The sequence below is a fragment of the Myripristis murdjan genome, chromosome 13 (genome assembly GCF_902150065.1).
Source record: "Myripristis murdjan chromosome 13, fMyrMur1.1, whole genome shotgun sequence".
Lineage (NCBI taxonomy): Eukaryota > Metazoa > Chordata > Actinopteri > Holocentriformes > Holocentridae > Myripristis > Myripristis murdjan.
The window spans coordinates 22170131-22193315 of NC_043992.1; the positions used below are offsets into that span (position 1 = coordinate 22170131).

At 44.3% G+C, this 23185-nt stretch overlaps 2 protein-coding genes across 14 annotated transcripts in view; one reads left to right on the forward strand and one right to left on the reverse strand.

The window, feature by feature from the left end:
* mecom (MDS1 and EVI1 complex locus) overlaps positions 1-6196 on the forward strand; it is a 170225-nt gene extending 164029 nt beyond the window's left edge. For 12 of the 13 annotated variants that reach the window (XM_030067636.1, XM_030067631.1, XM_030067638.1 and 9 more), the window contains 4 exons: positions 538-682; positions 3047-3295; positions 3385-3570; positions 4193-4313. In XM_030067636.1, the coding sequence (XP_029923496.1) occupies positions 538-682; positions 3047-3295; positions 3385-3570; positions 4193-4205 (593 nt within the window). In that variant the 3' untranslated portion in view covers positions 4206-4313. Of the gene's footprint in view, positions 1-537; positions 683-3046; positions 3296-3384; positions 3571-4192 lie in introns of all 13 variants that reach the window. The other variant, XM_030067630.1, reaches the window with a different exon arrangement.
* Positions 6197-6944: 748 nt separating this feature from the next.
* Positions 6945-23185, reverse strand: part of egfem1 (EGF-like and EMI domain containing 1) — an 89401-nt gene continuing 73160 nt past the window's right edge. The window contains exons 30-38 of the mRNA XM_030066365.1: positions 21619-21750; positions 20704-20832; positions 20369-20497; positions 19032-19160; positions 18722-18850; positions 17327-17455; positions 15604-15732; positions 14798-14926; positions 6945-7081 (exon numbers count right to left, since the gene is read on the reverse strand). Coding sequence (XP_029922225.1) covers positions 6945-7081; positions 14798-14926; positions 15604-15732; positions 17327-17455; positions 18722-18850; positions 19032-19160; positions 20369-20497; positions 20704-20832; positions 21619-21750 — 1172 coding nt within the window. The remainder of the gene's footprint in view (positions 7082-14797; positions 14927-15603; positions 15733-17326; positions 17456-18721; positions 18851-19031; positions 19161-20368; positions 20498-20703; positions 20833-21618; positions 21751-23185) is intronic.

Here is a 23185-nt window from a genome sequence, read left to right on the forward strand (position 1 = left end):
GGCAGCAGTACAAATCACAACTTATTTGTTTGATGGGTTGCATCGCTCTGACTCTGAATCAGCAGAACGACCAGTGACACCTGGCTCACAGCCTGCTGCAACAGTCCTTGGAGGAGGTGTCTACTTAATCAGATGCGATGTTCGCTTTGTCAAATATGAAATCAATTATTTGCCACACTCTAAAGCTGCAGCATCATATATAATATCCCCCGTCCTCCACACAGTCTGAGTACAAACTGAGCCTCTATTGATCGTGATATACAGACTACATTTTGTGATATTGACTGCAGATGGGGAATGTTTTTGCAACACATTTTTTATCCTTCAGTGCAAAAGACACCGTCAATCAGCATCACTTCCTTTCCATTGTAAACAATAAAAAAGTGAATAAATAAAGTTCATTCATAGCTGGATACCCAGCCACCAGTCTGAAGTGTTGTGAAGTATCATGGCGGCAGTCTTGATTCTGGATCAAGACTCAAATAAAAACAATATAAAAATCTTTGAATGTAACATTAAATGTTTGTGTTTCTGCAGGCACTGCGATGTCCTCCCCGCGGTCTGAGCTGGACAGTGGCAGCGCCATTTTGGACGACAAAGAGGACTCCTATTTCAATGAAATACGGAATTTTATCAGCAACGCAGGCCAGAACCAGACGTCCCCTGACCCCTCTGAGGAAGGGTAAGCATCATTTCATGAGTTAATTTCTGAGGCCTGAGGTCTGTTTTTTTTTTTTTTTTTTGCTGTTCAGATCCCACTGTGCTGAAAGCTAAACAAGAGGAAGATTATGAAAAAAAAAAAAAAAAATCAGAGAACACAGCTTCTGATTGCTTCTCACCTGTCAGATCTTCACAGCAGGGAGACATGAGGCTTGTCAAGGCCAGGTCTTCTCACAATATTTGATCAAATCAGTATTTATTAATCTTCAACGATGGCTTCTTTTTTAAGAAAAAAAATTAAGTCTTTAAGGATGATGAAGGAGACTCCTTTATATTAACATTGTGTACAGATTTATTAAGTTGGTCAGGCACACAAAGTACTCTACGGGAACTTGAAAGACATGAATAATGGGTCAGCTGTTACTCACCCAGTTTAGTTCTGTGCTGGAAACCAGGCTTGTGTCACTGATTGCACTAATTACCGAAACATTTCTGTACCACCCAGCCAGCCTTTATTAACTATCACATCACAATCGCAGATTTGGGCTAGAAATCATCCATGATGACATTTAGGGTAATCACAGCTTTTGGAAATGTGCAGGAGCTCGGTATAACTGTTGCCTTTTGCCCACAGGTATGTGCGCATATCTGTGAACATACAATTATGTCTCAGGATTATGCAAATAAATTCTTGGGCCTGTGATCAGGTCGGATAGCAGTTTAGAGGTCTGCTCAGGTCTCCGAGTTTGTTTTCACGTGCCAAACTTTGGTTTGATCACAGGACAGATTGTAAGGCCAGATAGAGATCTCTCAGACTGCGCTGTGATTGTGTAGGCGGCCTGTGAGAGCGGGCCAGGCGGTGGAGTGTCAGCGGGACAGGGAGGGAGAGGCAGGAGGGGGCGTGCAGCAGTCAGCCCACCACATCTGGAACCAACATGTCTGCCGGCAGGAAGAGAGTAGAGGGGGTGGGGTCAAGGGGTCGGCCCGTGTTTCCTTTCAAAGTGCTGCACTCCTGACTACTTCTGATAGATACTTTATCCCCAGCAAATTACCACGTTTGAAAGCGTAATTAGCGAATCTGTTTTCTTAATCACAGAGCTCTCTCTCTCTTTTTCTCCTGGTGCTAGTCCCTCTTTTCGGCCCTGCGATGTCGACACGAATACCACCTTGTCTGCTCCGAGTGCTCCTTCCCACAGGGAGCTCTTAAACTCTCTGCAAAGCACACTATCATCAGCCGCTGATAAAAGAGGAGAGATTATTTAGATTCTGTATTGTGCTAAAACACAGCCCACAATTATCCCTCCTCTCCTTTCTTCTTGGGTCATTCCAAGCTCAAGTGCATCTCTTGCAAATAAATCATATCCTGTTTGTAAGCATCCTGCAATCTACAGGCTGATTTGGTTGATGTGTTTTAAACTCTCCCTGTCTATCTGCCTCCTTCTCCCTGTCCATTCCTCTCTCCCCATCTCTGGACCCTTTTGTGCAAGAAATGGCATTTTTCGGAGCTGACGAAAGACGTCCCAGAGTGTAATTAGTGAATCAGTCTTAATGTGGTTCCAGATGATTTACCAAATGGTGGTTTCCTGTGGCGCTGAGACAGTGGGGTAGATTAAGACCCAGGCAGTTTGGATAGCTGGCCCTCTCTCCCTCCACAGGGACGGAGGAATGGGCCGGTTGGCAACGCTCTCATAACTCTCCCACCAAATGGGGCTGTCAGCTAAATATTTTGCCTATTAGATGAATACGAGATAGTAGGGAAAATAAACAAAGAGAGAGGCTGAGCACTCCGACTAAGTGCTGCAACGATCAGCCCAGTGCTGTCGTGGCCACAGGGGCCCCTGAGCCTCGATGACAAACGGGATTCCGGCTCTGCTTTAGCCCAGCTGCCGTGTCCCGCTCCAGATCCACCTCTCTGTTTCTCCGTCCTCTATCTGTGTGTTTCCCTCGCTTCATCTTACTCTCGCTGCATTGGTCTAGTCCAGAGAGAAAGAGGAAATGTTCAGAGGAACTTGCAGGACAGACAAACCAAAAGAAAAGAAAGAAAAAACTGCTATCAACATATTCCAGATAAAGTTTACCTTTTTTTTTTTTTTTTACCTTTTTATGTTTATCATTTAACAATAGAAATAAGGGATTTAATCTTAAAAGGTTAATTGTATTTAGTATCACTGGGTGATTTTTTTTTTGCAGTTAAAAAACAATCAGCAATTTGCTAGGAAAATAATTGTTTTCTCTCCCTTTTTTCTTTATCTTGATAGAAAAGGGTTTTATACGTTTATGGGTCAATGCAGAAGTCAGTACGGAAAATGCCATTTTCATTTCTTCCTCCTTAAAATACCCTCATGTACTCAGTATTATTGATGCCATTCATGTTCTTGGTTTACAGGTTGAACGGTGGTCCATTTGAAGAAGAGAAGCCGTTGATAACTAGCCATGCATCACATGACCTCGACGACGAGGAAGGGGAGGAACTCGGTGCCGATGAAGAAGAAGGGGAGGAGCCAAGCAATACTCCCCGGAAACCAGAGGGTGAAGAAGTGCTGCCTAGCAACCTCGATGACGACATCATACAAGATGAAATTGACTTTAACGAGCCAAACGACTTGGACCTCAACTGTAAAACCTCTCCAAGGAGGCAAGTTCAACAAAGTGGTGTCAACTTAAAACCACTGGAAAGTGTGTATCTTGAAATTGCAGTAATTCATTTTGTGCCCTCTTGTCCAGGTATGAGGATGAAGAGGAGCAGAGTGGCTACTCAGCCCTGGATCATATCCGACACTTTTCAGACATGCGTAAGATGGAGGAGAGTGAGCTGAGTGACGGAGACGGAGATGAGGACGGAGGATCTTTCGGCTCTCCCACCCTGACCGAGGCAGTCAAACAGCCACTCTATAGGAATCCAAGTCCCAGGTAACATCATCACTGCGTGTGTGTACATGTGTGAGTGTGTGAACGAGAGAGGGAGAGAAAGAGAAAGAGCTAGTGTGCAGGGTTTATATGGTCGTGAAAAAGCTGGAAAAATCAGTAAATTTGAATATATAATATCCAGACCTTGGAAACGTTAAAATTAGAATTTGATAAAAGTTTTGGAAAAGACAGAGATCTGACTAAAGCAGCATCAGAGTGTGGAACCTGTGTGGCGCATCAGTTTATCTAAATCTGGTGAAGAAGGTTGAAAATAGCTTATTTTACCTCTGCAAGTAGTGTGTTGTTTCAGCTTGGAATAAGGAAAAAAATCATTTGTATGTATGTTACTCATTTGTTCTAGAGTAGCACATACACAGTATTTGACATAAAGACTGACACTATATACACACAATATATACACACTATATATGGTGTTATGGTATTTTTTCATTGACAACTCTAAAAAAAATTGTTAGTCATGGAAATTAAGCTAAAATTTATGGAGGTTATGAAACCACTGGCAAAAAAGTATATGAAGCCTGAGTGTAATATTTGCTGACATAAAGTCATATTTGGATGTAAGCCTGGTGGTTGAGTGTAACCCGTCTCTCCCTCTTTCCCTCAGGCCTACGCCATGATGCTCTCTCTGGCTGACAAGGACGCTCTGCACCCAGCCGCCCACACGCCGGCCACCATGTGGCACAGCCTGGCACGCGCCGCTGCCGAATCCAGTGCCATCCAGTCCCTTAGCCATGTATGATGGCGCCCCTCTGCATCTACTCTCTCACCTCTCAACCCCGCCCCGACCTTGACCTATGGCACTGGGAGCCCATTGTGGGGCCGTTCGCGGGGCCCCTGGCCCTCTGCCCCTGACCGTCCACAGACTGACTGCTGAGCAGAACCCACGGCCCATCTGACTGCTGAGCGGAGCGCCTTACACACAAAGCAGGGTCACTGTCCGTACAGAGCCCAGGCCCAGCCCAAACACCTCCAACACACGTAGAGCAAAACATCTTTATGTGACCTTAAAATGATTAATACATTAATGTCGACCAAGATGATAGCGATGATGATTATGGTGAAAATAATAATGCTAAAGTAATAATATCTGTATTTATTCTGCTGAATTTCTATGTTTTGCACAGCAAAGGCAGCTGGTGGACAGGGAAGATGGATGTGCTGATGTATCATTGATCAATTGCATTTATTGGCCAGCACGTACAAAGCAAGGAGAACATTTGGAGCTGGGAGAGCGAGATTGGTTGTGTCTCCAAGGCAAGCCGCAAGTGTGTGTGTTTCACCGCTTGTAAAGGAAAAAATCCCTGTCCCTGTCAGTCTCTCTCATTCAGCACGGAATATCTTTGAAATGTACTACAAGAATTCCCTTTAACCCCTTGAGATACACAGGTGTTTCTCATAAAATATGTACTTGATTATAAAAATGAAGGGTGGGGTTCACCAGCACCCTGGGTTCAAATGAAAAAATCCCCTCCATGTAAGGACAGCGCTAGCAGCACTACAACGAGAATATCACTGTTTGAAGTCATTCGAGAACAAAAGAGAAAAGTAATTGTAAAAGTGAAATCAGGCCAGTCTCCCATCTGCGTTTGCGTAGCTGCGTGTGTCTGCACAATCACAGCACTGTACACAAGTGTCTACCAACTGTTCTCCACTGCACTCCATCCTGCCCGCCTGCGCTATCTGTGAAAGGATATAAATAGATTGTCTTTTTAGTGGAAGAAAAGAAAACAATGTTTGTTTTTTTTACTGAGATAAGTAGCAAGTGCTGAAGTTAATTGTTGTTCTGTAAAGGGCATATGTCGTTTCAAAACCCTTGAACCCATCCTAGTCAGCCAACAATACCACTAAATAGCCTGAATGCTAGTCGTTAGCTACTCCATGCTCGTGTGTCTTTCATTTTTAGACAATCATGATTTTGTTTTCTTTTTTTTGTTGTTTTTTTGTTGGTGTTGTTGTTGTTATTTGCTGTTGTATGTTGAGAATTGTATTTATTTCTTGGCAAACTGTAGTTTGTTTACTGAATAGCACTGCTCTTAGCCCAGGTGAAGGGGAGATTCCTCACTGGGCCAATCCCAGAGTTCAATGGGGTTTGTAGATTACATTCGAGTGCCGGATAGTATTAAACATACCATTCACTCCTTATTCTTCTAATGAAACCGGTCGATGAATAGATATTACTTAGGGTTGTTTTTTTCTATGACAATTTAATGATTCAATTGTAAAAAATGAAAAACATTATAAAGAATGACATAATAATTAAAAAAAAAAAAAAAAAAAAAAAAAAAAAAAACGCCAGGTATAATTTCTTCATAAGCGCATGATTGGTCTGATAAGATCTGTATCTGACATTTTCTACGGTTGTCTGCAAGCTTGTGTGACGTTCGGTTCATGTTAATCCCTTGTGCCAAACCTATGATAAATAACAGATTACTTTCATTTATCCTCCCGTTTTGAGGGACCAGATTGTTTTTGTTTTGTTTGTTTTTTGTCATTGTTTTGTTTATAATCGATTTTAAAAAGTAATCAGCAAGTTGAGGTACTTTGTTTTAATGCTTTCTACAATGTAACTGTTATGCATTTCAATTCAATACTGTGGGAGGAGCAACTAAGAAATAAAGGACTACAATGTGGATTGAGACGTCTTCATTTCTTCCTTTTTTTTTCTTCTCTTTTTCCTCAAACACAGTTTTCGCCCAGTGCCAGCCCTCCCCCTTCCACCTCGTCCCTCTGGCTTCCCATCATCCTTGGCCCAAACAGTTTTCTACTTGAAGCCTTGAGTCAGAGAGCCACCTGGCTTTTTCTTCTGGCGCTCCCATGGCTTCCAAGAGAGAGGGAGAGGCTGAACTCTGGTCCTCCTTTCTCTCCGGGCCTTGGCACATAGAGAGAGAGAGAAAGAGAGAGGGAGAGGGCTGGAGAGGGCTTGAATGTGGTAGTGGGAGCGGAGGCAGGAATGTGTCCTCTTTATTTGTGTCCATTTGTGGGGCATGATGGATGAGGTGGGTAGATGTGATGACCTGGCTCATCGCTCAAACGCTCAATAAGTGTCCCATCCTGCAGCAGGCCTCCCCATCCAGCACCCCCTGTGTCACTGCCGCCAGCCGACGTGGGCGGACATTGTGGCTGGAGGGTGGGGGTGGGAGGGGCGGGGGGGGTGGACGTTCAGCGGCTCCATTGTCCAGTGAGTGGCTTGGGGTGATGGGGAGGGGAGGGGGTTTGAGAATTGGGCATGACAGTGGAGATGGCTGGCGCTGACACTCCACATTTACAGTGCTCTTGGCACACTAATGGATGGGGTGTTTTCTTAGGGGCCTGTCGTCAGCCCTCAGGCCTCTGTGGGGCGTCCAACTTTGATGAGGTCACGCGGGGTCAGGCAGTGTTGATGAGGTCAGCATGGGTCGTCCGGCTTTGATGAGGTCAGCTGTAGTGGTGGTGCTGCTGCTGCAGGCCAGGGCCATAAGGGGAGTGGTGGCCATAACGCTTGAGCTTTTATCACCTGTATTCATAAAGTATCTCGGAACAGGAGTGCTTATCATTGGCTCATTTCACCTCTGAGTGTTAGGTGCATGTTTATGTGAAGTGAGCAGTAATCATAGTTCAGAACCTCCATTTAAGAGAATTTGTCAGGCCAAGTCCAGGGCCCAGGTTTCCTAAATGCATCTGTGCTGATGTTCATGTCCAAGATGCAGCTGAGAAACCCAGCTAACAAAGCACTAAGGGGACATAAGAGAATTTCACCAGTTATGCCCAGTTTCCCATAACTTAGATCTTTTTTTATGTTAAATAAATGCAACAAATGCAGTAGCAGCCATTGTTAAAATCCCTCAAACATGCAATTTACGTGTAAAACACAGGAATCCTACTTTGCCTACATGTGTAATTTGAGCTCAGCACTAAGAGTTTTCGGGGGAAAATGGGTCACCGCCTTCAGCTAACAGCGGGACAATGCCACTGCCCCTCCTATAAGCCACACCTCCAGTGAAAACAGGAATTTAAATTGCCCATGTAATTACGTCACTTACAAAAAGAACTTCCCCAGATAAAAGTCCAGAGGCATTACCTCTTGAAATAGAGCCAGAATATTATGAATAGAAAGCGGTGTGTGTAAACGTCATTGTGTGTGGGCAGCGGAGTCGGGCGAGGAGGGCACCCCTGTGACTTGGCAGCGTAACATTTAACTCTTGTGCCTCTCTAGTTTGATCAGTGTTGATTAGCACATGCCAATGTCACCCATGTATTTTCTCACACTTAATCAACACGTGTGGGACGGGGCATTACCATCACTGACCCACAGCTTCACATAAAGAACTCTGTGTATGAAAGCAGGGCTGGTAGGGCCAGGATATGTTATGTTGTTTGTGTGTGTGTGTGTGTGTGTGTGTGTGTGTGTGTGTGTTTAAACAGCCAAGCAAGTCAGACTGGAGAGTGTGGATTAGCCAGTATAGTCTGCTTTAGTTAAATGCAGTGTGTGTTTGTAAAAGGTGTTAGATCCTCAGACTGGAGTGTCCCTAAAGTGTGTATGTGTGTGTGTGTGTGTGTGTGTGTGTGTGTGTGTGTGTGTGTGTGTGGTTGGGTGGGCACACAGTCGGCAGCGCTCCTTGGGGCTTGGAGCCACTCAGCTAATGGGGCAGCTGGCACAGCCTCAGAATCCATCAGGCCTCATTACAGCTCCCGTTCAGCCGCCCTCCTCCCTTTCCTCTCCTCTCCTCTTTCCTTCTCTCCTTCTCCCTCCTCTCCTCTGCCACCCCTCCTGTGTGGGCATGTAACTGCCCCTCTCTCCTTGCTCTAACATACATCACACCCCAGAGAGAGAGAGAGAGAGAGAGAGAGAAGGAGAGAGAGAGGCCATCGCAGCTGGCAGCTCTCACACTGATTGACTTGGCACCAGCGCTGACTCAGATGCCAGGGGAAACATTTTCGAAGAGGGCGGCATGGATTGGGGTTTGTGGGGAGTGCAGCATGCGAGGAAGGACGGAGGGCGTTGGTGTTGGTGTGAATGGCACTCGCTAAACAGTTGGCCACAAGCGTGGAGGTGGTGGTGGGAGGGGGGTACTCCACAAATCATCACATCAAGTTTTTTGTTGTGTTTACAATAATGGTAGCACCTCCTCTGGCGGTGTCCTCCCCCATGTGTGTGCGTGTGTGTGTGTGTGTGTGTGTGGTTAAGGGGTGGAGCAGAGCTGGTGATTACAAGCCAGTCGGACTGCAGCCCCTCGTCTCCCCTTCTCTATCTTCTCCTCGGCTTATCTTCGCCTTTCCCCACCCCGCTCCTCTCCCTTGCACAAAGCAGCACAGCTTAAGACTTGTGGTTTCATTACACTATTTGTTTTTCTCCCCGGGGGTCATGGGTCATTAGTGTTATTGATGGGCACTCAGCACAGGCCGAGGGAACAGAACAGAGCAGAACAGGACAGAACTGAGCTGGGCAGGCATGCACGCGGCTTTAATATGACGAGTCTAATCAGGACAGGCGTGGTGGCGAGCCTGCTTTAGAAATCCTCTCGCTCTTTTGTTCACAGTGCAGACAAGAAATTAGTTAAACAGGACATCAGCTGTATGGTCCTGGGCAGGGGAGAGGCCACTTAAGGGTTCTGGTACAGCTAAGGCAAGACAACTTAAGAATCTGTGCCTCAGTGAAGTTGTCAGACAATGCAAACAATAAATACGCTTAGTGCTAATTCAGTTGTCCCTTAAGAAAATCGTCCCTCTTGAATGGGGAGTCAAGTTCACAGGAGCTTAACTGAGCACCTCCGTGATCTTCTCCATGTTGAGCGCCATCCAGTGGTGGAAAATTGCCATACACCTTCCTTCACCCTACACTACAAGTTCAACTTAAACACATTTCACCACATTTTTTCATTTCACAGTACCGTCTCGTTTGAGGGAGAGGGAGGACCATCAGTAAAAGATAGTTATGCCGGAGCGCGCAGACACACACACGTGCTCATTTTGTTGAGCCTCACACTTCCACGCAGTCAGACTAGCAGACAGATCTAAACAAAAGATGCCTTCTTACACCACACATCATTTAGAGTCCAGAGTGTGGGAGAGTTCCTAGATACTCATCTTTTTTTGCAGCCTTGACATTTAGCATTTATTTTTCCAGGCAACAACCAAACAAATGGCGCAAAGCGCGTTGAAATGATTTCCCCCTCGCTGTTTTATCTGAGCCGGCAGCTTTGTCAGCTCAAGTTCAAAACCCCTGTGGCCTTCTGGGAGATCTGGTTCAGCACAGAGGGGAGAGAAATTATCTCTGAGACATAGCTACGACACTTAAGTGATAGAATCGCCTTGCAGAGAGTAGCGTACGCTTAATTACAGCAAAAAAGTACCCAAGATGAGATCTTACTTTGTAACGGGCTATTTCATCGCCAGTTTCCTGCCCCCCCCCCCCCCCCCCTCCCGCCCCCCCCTCTCCGCTTTCTCTCCACTCTCCCTCACCCCTGATAAGCAAGACTGCATGCTTTGCTGAGCACTGGGCCCAGATTCCCAAAAGTCTTTTAGAACAAAGAGCATCTTTGTTCATTGACTTCTAATGAAATAAAAATGTTTTTCCAGGTTCAAAGACAAACGTGGCTCAGCTCATCCCTGCCCGGTCTGGTCCATCACCAGATCGACGTCAGAGTCAGGCTGCAGCTTTGTGAGCCACCTTGCTGCATTGGATCCAAGGATCAAAAAGCAGAGTTGGGAAGCAGCTTTGTACATTTGCAAAAGTGACTGTGCTTAGATACATTTTGGAGGTACTGGCACTTACTTGAGTGCTGCGTTTTTATTGTACTTCACACTTTAAGTTGACTGTATTTCGACTATATTTACTGCACCACATTCACCTGACTGCAGTTCCAAGCTACTGTGCAGAATAAGCTTTTATGTTCAAATATGAAACAGTATGTGGAGCGACAGACCAAAACATTAAAATACTTATTCTATGGTGGTGCATCGATAATTTTAGAGGGACCATTCTTCACAATAACTACTTTTACTTCTCATATTTGGATGAATTTTACCACTTTACTTTGATTTTGAAAATTTCCATTTGAATACGGTTTGTGGTAAAGAAAGACAGACTGATGATAGTTAAAGACTGAAAAGTTTGTGCACATTTTTCCACGATTGATCTCACTTTGGAGTACATTATGAATTTAAACTTTTTCATCAACAGCCTCTCTTTCATGGATATTCCCTCTTTTAGTCAGTGATCCTGCTCATCTTGAAACCAAACACACCTGAGAAACATGTATGAAGACTTCTCTAGAGTGCAGGCATTTTTTTCTCCAGTGTCAGATTTCCTGGGAGCATCTCAACATTAGGAACGTCTTTATTCAGCCTCAGGACAACTTGACAACAGCAGCTCTCTCCAGCATTATCACTGAAACACCAGTGCAGCAGTATTGCAGCAGTGCAGTAGCCTCATTGAGGTTTGGCTTGCATGAGCGCTACATCCTCAGGTTGATCTTACCATTTAGCTGCTTTTGGTACACCAGGTCCAGGTTTATGGCGCTGTTCTCTGCTGTGGTGTGTGTTCTATGTGTTGTAAGTGTCTGGCTGCTGCGGCGGTGCAGTGGCCACCCAGAGCTCGGTGGATGGATGGCCTCTCTGGGCCTGTTTGACTGGAAACAGGTGTGTGTCATCTGAAGATGAAGGCCTGGCCGATAAACATTATTGGAGAACATCTGCTGCTTGTCACAACACAGGGCGAGTCGGAGCGGCCCCCCCCATCCATCAGCCTCACCGGTGCTTGGGGTGTGTGTGGGGGGCTCCGTCCTCCACTGGCGGGCCCGTTCACCCATCACTCACGCCAGGGATGCTGGCTGTGGCGAGGAGGGGGGGCATGCTCGGTCCAGACACCTGCATGCCACCGCCGCCGGACCACCACCGCCTTCGGCCGATAGTGGAGCAAATGCTCCGCTGCACTTGAGAAATGCCTGAGGGGTAGCAATCTCTCTCTAACACCCCTGCTCCCCATGCACACACACACACACACACACACACACACACACACACACCCCTCCCAACCCACTGTAGACAGGTGTCAGGGAGGTAGCCATGGCCTCAATGCTTGACCCTCCACTGGCTGATGGGAGAGAGGTCTGGGCGCCCTCGCTGTACCCAAGCTCTCTCTCTATCACACACACACACACACACACACACACACACACACATACACACACACACACACACACACACACACACACATACACACATACATTCAAGCCCCATAGCTCTCTGTGACAGCTGGAACGTCTCTTGCACCTCCACACATCGCTACCCCGCCTCCGTTCCCACCACCTCCCCTGTCAGGGATCACAGGACCCAATACCATGCAACATCGCTTTCAAAGCACACAACTCAAGTTTTGGTGTCTGGATATAAAAAGCAACCAAAAAATATATATTTAAACCCAGTGACCCAGTTATGTTTGTTGGTGTTGTTATTGCTGTTTATCCTGCATGCTAAGAATACAATCAAATGATCCCATCTGGATAAGGTGTTTTGCTATTAGATTCTGATTTCTTTGTGTCTGCAGTCACAGTCACAAACAAACACACACAAATTATGTTTGGGGAAAAAAGACGACAGGAACATACATTAAAAACTGAATTTATCAAACCTATACAAACTGTACGAAAATAGCACCACTGACAAAGACATCAAACAGTGAGTACAGTAGGTTATGTGTGATGTGACTGGTATTGACCTGAGATACAGTTTTACAAAAATCAAACACCCTTATTTACATCAAATCTACATGTCTGAATGGCAGCATTAGTGGTATGGGACTTGTAACCTTAACCTTGGAGTGAAGCAGGTCTCTATTACAAAAAAAAAAAAAAAAAAAAAAATGTGCACAGGTACTCTAGAAATACAACATCAACATCTGTGTCATCACCTTAAAATCAAACAGCTTCCATGCAGCTCCGTTCCAGCTGCTGACATCATGTGCGCACATTTGAAAGAGATGCCAGGCGTGCAACATTTGCCTTACAGTATTTTGCGGCCAGCACACTGCACTGAAATATGAAAAACCTTGATCAATGCCAGTTAATGGAGAACATTTGTTGTGCAGGAAAATGAAGCTTGCTCATATCCACTCCAAGTCCTTGGGGTAAAAACAAATTCATTAAGGGAGAATATCTACACAGCCACTTTTATAAATCAGGTCTACAGACAGTAAAAATAAAAAAAAAAACAATAAATCAAGCTGAAGGTGAGTCCACTGATGTCTGAGTGAGGCCCATAGTAACCCTGAAGATGGCGTACAAGATCATCTGTGAGCCAGCTAAAGTCCTCTTCAGGGTGACGTGTTGACTTTTGTGGTATGCAAAGTCATCTTTGTGCTACTCAAAGTTTCTGGACAAAGATGAATGTGGCACTAAGCTGCTTTTCGGAAACCAGCACATGCACACAGGGGCCTGGAGAGGTGGGTCCCACATACTGTAGATATGGTTCAGTTTTGGATCACAAATGTTGAAGCAGAAGAATTTTGACGTACTGAGCCCAGACTCACAAAAAAAAAAAAAAAAAAAAAATCAGTATTTTTAAAGAAAGATCAAATTACAAGCCCAAATGCTTAAAAACACTGCAAGGTTAAAATGCATTTTTGCGGATGTAAATCCAATCCAGTATGCAGGATACCATGCAAACATTGTGTGCATCCTCACCAACCCATTACATGGTGTTCAATGCTCAGACCACTGAAATGGCTCTTGGTCTTGTAGTCATATTGACATGCTTTGCATTTTTTATGCTCATATCATGCAGAGTGAGGATTTCTTATGTCTGTTTTTTGTTTGTGTGCTTCGAAGATGCTTGGATACTTACACATTGTTGGTTTTGAAATGTGTTTGAAAAGTTGCTTGAAATGTTTGACTTGTTTGGGGCAATTTCCCAAAACAATACCACTGCTAAATCTATTGTGGAGACATCAAGTTAGGAAATATGCACGGCAGTCAAAGGTCACATGTAACAGAGACAGCGCAATCTCAGCTGTCATGTACAGTATAGGTTTGTTTTACACAAGGCAGCTTCCATATGATTCGCTGCAGGTTGCAAATGAAACTTTTACTGTTGCTGTGTCACCAAACCCACACGGAACAATCAGAATGATGATCATCATTTTCACTGGCTACCCCTCCTGACTAACTCTCCTACCGTTGCATGGAACTCAAGTTGCATTCAAGTTGCACCATGTATAGCCGCTCTAACACTGCCAGGGATGGGACTGGATCCCATTAGTGCCACAAACTAAATATGTGCACATTCATGGTGGCAACGTAGTCTTGTGGTAAAAACACCCTCTGATGACCAGGATGTCTGAGGTTCAGTCACATTTCCTGTATAAGTGCACTTGAGCAAGCCCCTGAAGCTCTAACTGATCACTGCTCTGGGTAAGCACATCAGATATGTAAAGAATCATACTGGGGACAAAATCAATAGATATCTGACAGCTGTAGTTACAAAAGTGATGCATGTATTTTGGTGTGTATGATAAGAGTCACGTGCGGAACATCACCCGGACACTGAGACAATCCGGCGTCTGTTTAGATATTATTGTCCTTCCAAGGCCTCCATACACGCCGGGTCCACTGGTTGATTTTCTAGAGCACCTGGCTCAGCAGTCGAGTACTGGGTCCATTTTCACAAAAACATATTAATACTAACATCACCTGACTTGTTTTGCAAGATGATCTCAGTATGGAAATGTTTTGAAGAACCAGGCCCTGTGCTTGCAGGTCCAGTCTGGAGTTTAGGCCTCTACCTGGGTTATGTGGTTTTCATGCCTGCTCTTCTCCTTCGCTGGGACAGAGAGGAGTTCAGTGTTGTTGGGATATGTTCTAGTAGCACTGGAAGAAAAAAAAAAAAGCAAGAAGACATCAGCACTATTTGAAAATGAAAAACAAATGTTGTGGAGTTTTTGGAGAAGTAACCGGTACGCAGTCCCCCGTGAGCTTGGCTTTGAGGGGGTAAAACGAAGACAGCCTCAAGCCTGGCTCCACGCTGGGTGCAGATTAAAATAACTGTCAGGAGACAGGAGCAGCTATTGAGGGAGACAGGGAGACATACAGAGCGATGGGGCTCAGCCTCTCACACTTACTGACACAGTATTTCACTAAAGCTGGTTCAGCTTTACAGCCCACGATCTTGTGTGTGTGCATGTGCATGTGTGTGTGTGCGTGTGTGTGTGCGTGTGGCAAAGGGAGTCTGGCTTTACCTTCAGTACAGGTGGGGCCCAACCAGGTGATCGGGCACAGACATCGCCCGCTACGCCCATCACACTGGGCCCTCTGGGAACACTGGCATGGCAGAGAGCAGCCGGGGCCAAATCGGTCTCCACCACAGTCTGAGAGAGAGAGAGAGAGAGAGAGAGAGAGAGAGAGTGGGGAGGGGGATAAAAAGAAAATATTTTCTGTATGATGGACACACTGGGTCTGACAGGGCATTTTTAGAACATCTGCAAATGAATTCTTAACATCTATTTTGCATTTATGTCAGCCCGCCAAGATGTCAGCCACGCTGACTCATGCATATCTGCATGTCTCTGCTGTAAATACACTGTAAAGTGGTGTTCATTTACTATTATCAATTTCATTCCTTTTTAGTGCTAACCACTATTCTATGGTCCATGTTGACCTTCCAAAACTACAAACTGCAGTGCTGACAGTATAAATACTTAACAGTTAACAAGGCCATTCATGTAGACACCTTTATGACAAGCCAGCTGTGGGCTTTACACACTAAATATCAACAGAGTTTAAAGAATAAAGGAAATATACAGGAACAACAAGTGTCCAAAATGCCCCTTCATCTTCCACTGTACTGACAGCAGGTTTGTATATCCTGAGCAGGATGAATACAGCTACATTTAAGTCAATAAAGGGTTACAGATGCAGAAGTAATAATGTATATTGCTCTTAGTGAAAAGGTGAACTATTAGTCATATTATGACGGACAGCAGCTTACTTTGACATTATGTTTTTTTCTGGAGCTGCTGGGTAGGATGAGGTCAGTGCACTTTACCTTTTTCACATCTCTCTCCTGTCCTTCCTGGGGGACAGAGGCAGCGTCCTGTGGACGGGTCACACGGGGCCTCACCAGCACAGTCACATGACTGTGAACAGGCCAGTCCGAACCTGCCAGCCTCACATTCTGACACACACACACACACACACACACACACACACACACATACATTACTATACCTCATTACCTACCCCCCTCACACAAATATTAAAAGAACATTTCATCCAAAATACAAAAATAGACATCATCCCGCTTACTGCCAATGCAACCTATTATTCCAGACACTTTCTGTGTGATTTGGAGAGGTTTCCAGTGCTTGCTGAGATCTATTGAATTTCTTTCCAGTGGGATTATTTACATTACAGTGCAGAGATTACAGTGCATTTGTACTTGGCCCAGTGAGTACAAGTTATAGATACAGTTTGTTGGTGGTGGGCGATCGTTCCCAACAACACACCTTCCTGCTGAGGCCTGTGGGTTATGAAGGTATCTGAATGGTTGTTTTTGTAACGTGCTGTTGCTGTTGAGTTTCTCACATGTAAATTTAAAACAAACAAACACCCATCCAGACCCAACCTTGCCAAATTACAATGACACTATCTAGATACATAGCATATGTGTTATCTTTTTTTGGTGCACGTTTTGGGTCAAATGCTTGTTTGAGTCTCTCCATTTCATGTTTTCCCTTGATCCCATTTCCACCCCTTACCATAACCTAAAGCTAAACCTAATGTTCATTCTAACCCAGGCCTTAAGACAAGAGGATGCTTAAAAAATGTCCTCACTTTGGTTGATTTCTTTATCTGTCTGTCTTTGTGAGGACGTCCAGTCTTCATAAGCGTAAAGATGAACAAAAACACTCATACTGCACAAGTACAAGCACTTAAAGATACACTGCACAAGCATACAGACAAACATGCATACACACACACACACACACACACACACAGCACAGAGGCAGGTCTGTCTCTGGAGCCTGTGGCTGCCTTACAGCTGCTCTGTACTGCTCAGTCATACCTCCTGCTGGGACTGAAGTGGCCATTTAGGCGCTCACACTGCGGCTGAGAGCCCCTGAGCAGGCGGGAGGGCACAGGGATGCAACAGGAATGCATTAAGCAGCCGGGAACACCTGTCTCTCATCAAATAACCAGCCTGCCTGCCTGCCCACCTACCTACCAGCCTGTCTGCCCTGTCTGCTCACTGATGGTCCAGCACACACACACACACACACACACACACACACACACACACACATGCTCCAAACACTTTTTTCAAAAATCTCTTATTCATGCATGCTCATATGTACCAGTTCAGTGCTGTAGCTGGGCATCAAGGTGGTTCAGGTTATTAATGTACACAAGCTTTATTTACTCTCTGCTGGCTGTACAAAGAATTGCCCCTTGGGGATAATAAAGTTCACTTACTAGCTTGTGACTACATGGATTCCTTTGCCTATGCTCTCCTGTGGTGTTTCTCTTGGCATAAATATCCTTCACTGTGTCTAAAATATGAATGACTGCACAGAGAATGAACTGCACATTCTCTTTAAAATAACAATAACCTCACACTCATTTCATGTGGTCTAAGAAATAGCCTGTTTTTGTCAAATACTAACAGATACACAATACGTTCTGTCTGAGATGGTTTCAGGTATTTTTCTTTACCTATCTTGCAGCCTGACAACAGACAAAGGAAAATATTTCAGCTGGATGATACTTACGTCTCTGGCACTGTGGCCCATGGTAGCCGGGGGGACACACACAGTGGCCTGTCACATGGTCACAGGCGTGCCCCACCTTGCAGTCACAGGGGCGAGCACAGTTCAGTCCAAAAAAACCTGATGGGCATCCTGGAAGAGACACAAGGCAGTAGTTTTAAGTTAAAGGAATAATCCAATGTTTTGGGCAAAATACTCCTTTTCTGACTTACCCAGACTGAGACAAGATGTTTGATACCATTTTCACCTCTGTGCGTCCAGTAGTTCAGTTCATACACGTGACATTGTTAGCTTAGCATAAGGACTTGAAGTCTATGGGAGTCATTAGCCTGGCTCTGTCAACGTGAAAAAATAAACCTTACAGCAACTCTTAAGCTATCTTACTTACACAATGCATCATGTGTATTTGAATTAAATGACTTGGATTTTTTTTTTCCCAAAAAAGTCAGTTTAGGAGAAGTTAGATGGTAGAACCACTGAACACATTTATTCTTACATCTAGCCTAGTGATCCATGCACTGCTGAAGGAATAGATCTGGCACAAATTAACATCTCCTAAAATGTGTCTCCTTTTTTCTTAAATTCCAAGATGTTTATTCCAAATAAACATAAGACACTGTGTAAACAAGACAGCTTCTGAGATGCTGTAAGGTTTATTTTTTCACTTTCTTGGAATTAACACCCATAGACCTCAAGCCTTTATGCTAAACTAACACAAAATGCTAGACATAAGCATTGAACCACTGGAGAAACAGAAGTGAAAATGGTATCAAACATCTTGTCTCAGTCGGGGTAAGCTGAAAAAAGGGTGTTTTGCCCAAAATGTTGGCGTATTCCTTTAAGTTGACTGATTTCAGGGTATCACTCCTCTGAAAATGTGCCCCAAAGTGCTCAGTTACACTTGGGTACTTTTTAGCGACTGGGTCCGTGCTTTGGGTTACTTTGGGGTGTTTGTTATCATTATGACCCTTGTCTTATTCTTCAGGTCAGGCATAACAGGTACATTAAGTTGCATTCAAGCTGCAGTTTTTGATTAGGACTGTACAGAAATCACATCTTATATATTAAAAAAAAAAGATGTTAAAGGAGCAGTTCACCCAGAAATGAAAATATTCATATTCAGTTCATTAGTCATTTTCTACTCACCTCTGTGAGAGTGCTGTCAGCACAACACTAAAAAGGGCCACCCATCAACTTCAATTGTTTTGCAGAAGGCTGTTACAGTGCCGTGTGAGCCACCTCACTGAGTGTTGCATGTACAAAGATACTTCACCTGTGTGTCAGCCAGCATGGGGCGGCATGGATAATGACAAAATTTTCACTTCTGGGTGAGCGGTTCCTTTAGATGTCAGTGAACCAACTGGTGTTTGTCTCTGTATTATAACTATGTTGACATACTGTGCTGACAGGAGGGGCCGTAGTATCCAGGAGAGCAGCTGCACACGCCAGTGAAACGGTCGCACGTTCCATCATTGTGGCACTGACAGTCTAGCGCACAGTCAGGCCCGTACTTCCCCTGTGAGCAGGCTGAATGCATACACACACACACATGCACGCATAAACACACATCAACTGAGTAATAAATACATTAAAAATAAAGCTGCTGTAGTTATCGAAAAATAATTCATCAGCAGAGTTGTGCTAAGGCTAGACCTAAAATTTCGCTTGGCTTATTTTTACATTTAGACCACTGTACTGCAGGTTGTACCTATGTCACAGTGTGACCCGGTCCAGCCCAGTCCACACTTGCAGGAGCCGCTGGCGGGGTCACACAATCCCCCGTTCTGACAGCTGCATGTGTTTCTGCACTGCGGGCCGTAGCGCACCCTCGGACACGCTGCAGGAACAGTAGGGGTTCAGAGAACATCAGAACTAGACAAACATTACAAGCCTCTCTGCTCTACTCCGCAACCACAACCAAAGACTATGACACACACACACACATACACACACACACACACACACACACACACACACACACAGCAAAGATTGCACTAACCACATTCAAGTTTATTTAAGCAACAGTTCATTAGTGAGATGGCAAAGTCATCTAATTTGGCCCTGATATAAAAGAATAGTCATGTTTCTCTGGGTAATTTAGATTGAGAAAACAATAAGCAAATCCTCTTTGATTTCCCTGTTTATTTATTTGCTTCTTCGCCAAATCCAGCGACACGGAACATGGAGATCAAGCTACTTATAGGTCTCTATAAACATTCAACAAGAGGAACACAAGAGGTGGCATGCCCATATACATTTGGAGCTCTCAAGAAGAGAGCATTTAGCTCGGGCAGTAATGGAAACTCCCGTTTGCGATCCAGTGGAACCACTGATAAACGGAGAGATTAGGAAAGCTGTGCCTCTATTCCCTAGGAAAACAGTTCTCTGATCATCAGAGCCGCTCACACTGAGGAAATGGAGAATTTGTAACTTAAATATACAGTGAAAAGATGTTGAAAAATACACCCTCATTTTCCTGGTTGTTTCCCACTTGCCAGTTACGCCTTCCATCACTAATGAACTCATTAAGGCCAATTGTTCCCACTGACGTATGTCAACCTCAGTGTTAACTCTATGTATTCTCAGCAGAAAGCTGCATTAGACCTGTGGTAGCTGTCAACAATGGACAATGGATTGCCATTTGTAATTAATAGACGGTAATTTCTTATTGCATAGAGAAAAATGAACTTCATTTATCTGCTCAGTCTGTGGTGCATGTAGCAGCATTTACGGCTGTGATACCATGGTCAACATTTTCTACCAATAATGCAATTATCACTGATAGTGGTAATCACTAATTTGTCTAATTCACTGACCCAATGTACCAATCCCCATCCTTACTGATGATCAAAACTGCAGCACATTTTAATTGCTGCAAATTGTTTACATGTCAGACTTTTTTAAAGCTTGATGTTTGCAGTATTTCCACTAACAAAATACACATCTATACCTTTTACACCATAAAGTAACTGGTTATTGTCCTCAATAACACTCACTTTGTGTGTGTTGCATTTTCATGGTCAGTTTGTCCTTTGAAATCCTTACCTTGTTGGCAGGACGGTCCCATCCAGCCAGGGGCGCAGATACACCTCCCAGTCGCTGGGTGGCACTGCCCCCCCGCCCCACAAGAGCACAGCAGGGTGCAGTCCTTCCCATAGCGCCCAGTCGGACAAGCTACGGATATAAACATCAGTCACACTCATGGAAAAACAAACAATAGACAGGACAGTTTATCTATAAAACATCTATAAAATAAGGTTTGTCACTTTATAGTTCTTTTCATAGCCTGGCCTAGCCATAATAGGAAACTAGAGGTTTCTGTATCTTGTGACAGCATGGGGGTGAATCACATGGGTGTTGCGTAAAGTGCCTTGACTCACCTGAGCTGCAGTCAGCTCCGATAAATCCAGGCAGACACTGGCAAGCCCCAGTCCTGAAGTCACAGCGGCCACCATTCAGGCAGCGGCACCTCGACTTGCAGTTCGGCCCGTACGTTCCCGTTCGACATCCTGGAAACAAACACAATGATGATGAGAAGGAGATAGGGACACTCAGTGCTGCTGTGTATAAGCTTTACTATATGATCTTTAATTTTAGATCTGAGGAACTGCATGCTTTGAATTTGACGCACGTAGTATTACACGTAGTATATTTCCACTGTATATGTCTGTACTGTATGTGTTTGTCTGTTTGGAATTACAACATTATAATTATTAATCATTTCTGCCTGCCATATTTTGCTGTCAACTGCAAGCCAAATCAATTAAGTCCTGTATAGCTAAATTCATATAGGTTTTGCTTATAAACTATCTGATAATATATGGTTTTGATTGGAATCTACAACTATGAACCAGTCAGCTGTTCTCACCGCACTATTTACCTACAGTTTTACACTCCCGTTCTTGTCTTGTGTAATTAGCCACTTCACTTCATTATTTGACCATACATTTTGAATCAATTTTATTTTGTTTTGTTTTTTTATTTATTTATGTATTTATTTATTTAGTTATGTATTTATGTATTTATTTATTTATTTATTTATTTATTTATTTATTTTTGTGGCCTGATTGTCTAACTTAATTTGATATTTTGCCCTCCTGGTCGGCTCCTATTGCACACCTGTGTTTTTTCTTGTCCGCTATGAGAGTAAACTTGTGGGGCCTGCAAAGCCCTTTCAGACTGTTGACAGTGATTGTGGGCCCTAAATAAACCTGAACTTGAACTTGAAACATATTTCTCAGTCTTTTGACGTTTACCTCATGCTAGTGCGCACTGTAAATCAGTGGTATACTTACGCAGCTCACAGCGCGCCCCATAGTAACCAGGTAGGCAGGTACATTTCCCGGTCACAGGGTGGCACTGCTCCTGGTCGCCGGAGCACTGGCAGAGCTGGCTGCAGTTCTGCCCGAACATGCCAGCAGGACAGGCTGAAGGGAGCACAACCAGACTGTGTCACACACACATCACAATGCTGCCATTTAACTACAGAGGAACTGAGTGCGATAAAATCTCTTGTTTTCTTCAAATGTAGAGCAATAGCCCAAATTCAAGATTCATTTGAATACACCAATTACAGAACATTAGCAGGATTTGATCCTATTTTGCAAATTACATGTGTTTATTATCAAGTAACAGGTTTTGGTAATCAAAGCACAGGTGTTTGTAATTAAATGTAACCTTAGCCAATGAGCAGTGTTTATGGAAATACATTGGTAAAAAGAAAAAAAATGAACCAAACTTTATGCAAATACTGCATGATGAACATCGCTGGAATGGGTTTGAGGTGCAGCATTTAGATGTAAAACAGGCTTGTGGAAAGACTTTCGGCCAATTGCAACAAAAAGCAAAAATATTCTCATCTCATGCTCAGCTGCCATAAAGTGCAGCAGTTTTCTTTTTGAACTAGAGAATGAAACCATATCTCCAAATTTAAACCTTTACATTATAGGGATATTCTTCCATTTTGACAACAAACAGGCCTCATACATGGATGCACTTGATAGTTTTTGCTGCCAGCAAGAAATGCCATTTGCCTTCATCCCCCCCCCAGACGGCTCTCTGGACATTTCGGGACATTCAGTTTTGACTGGTACCAACACCCGTGCAGCCAGGAACTTTCCCTGGTGCCCGTACACAACGCATTCTTTCACACACAATTTCTGTATACACGTATGCTTGTCACAGTAATGAATGCGCTCCACAGACGGACAATCAGTCATAGCGAGCAAGATAAATCTGTGAACCAAACATGTTTTCTGGTGAGACCGCAGCACTTAGCTACTCAGCCAGGCAGCAGTAGGCAGCATGGGGGACAGATAAGAAAGGACTCCAGACTAAAGAGGCAATTACGGCGCTGTCATTATGCATGTCTGCCTTCCAAAAGCCCTTATCCGCTGCCGAGGAGACAAAAACAATGCCTTCTGTTTTACTTGGCAACTGGTGTGTAACATTTATCAGATGTCTGGGGAGTGTGTGTGGAGAGCGGAGGGGTGGGGGGCAGAAAGAGAGTGGTGAAGGGTTGAGTAGTGAAGCTGCTCTTTACACAGACCTAAAGAGTACGGTCGAAATAATGAAACATTAGAGTCCTGCTACTGTGAATGGCTCTGGACCGGCGCAGAATGAATTTTCTGGAATGGAATAAATGGTTATCATCCCCAAGAGGGCTAGGGGAAATTTAATTAGTATTAACATAATGACTTTGGGTGATCACTTTCATCCCGTGATGCCGTCCATTCTTGATGGGAGTGGTGTCTTCCAGGATGACAGCGGCCATATCAACAAGGCGCATATGGTGGCCCAGTGTTTTGAAAAGCACAACATATGTCGAGGCCTTCTCGGTAACAAGCTAGCTATACATAATGA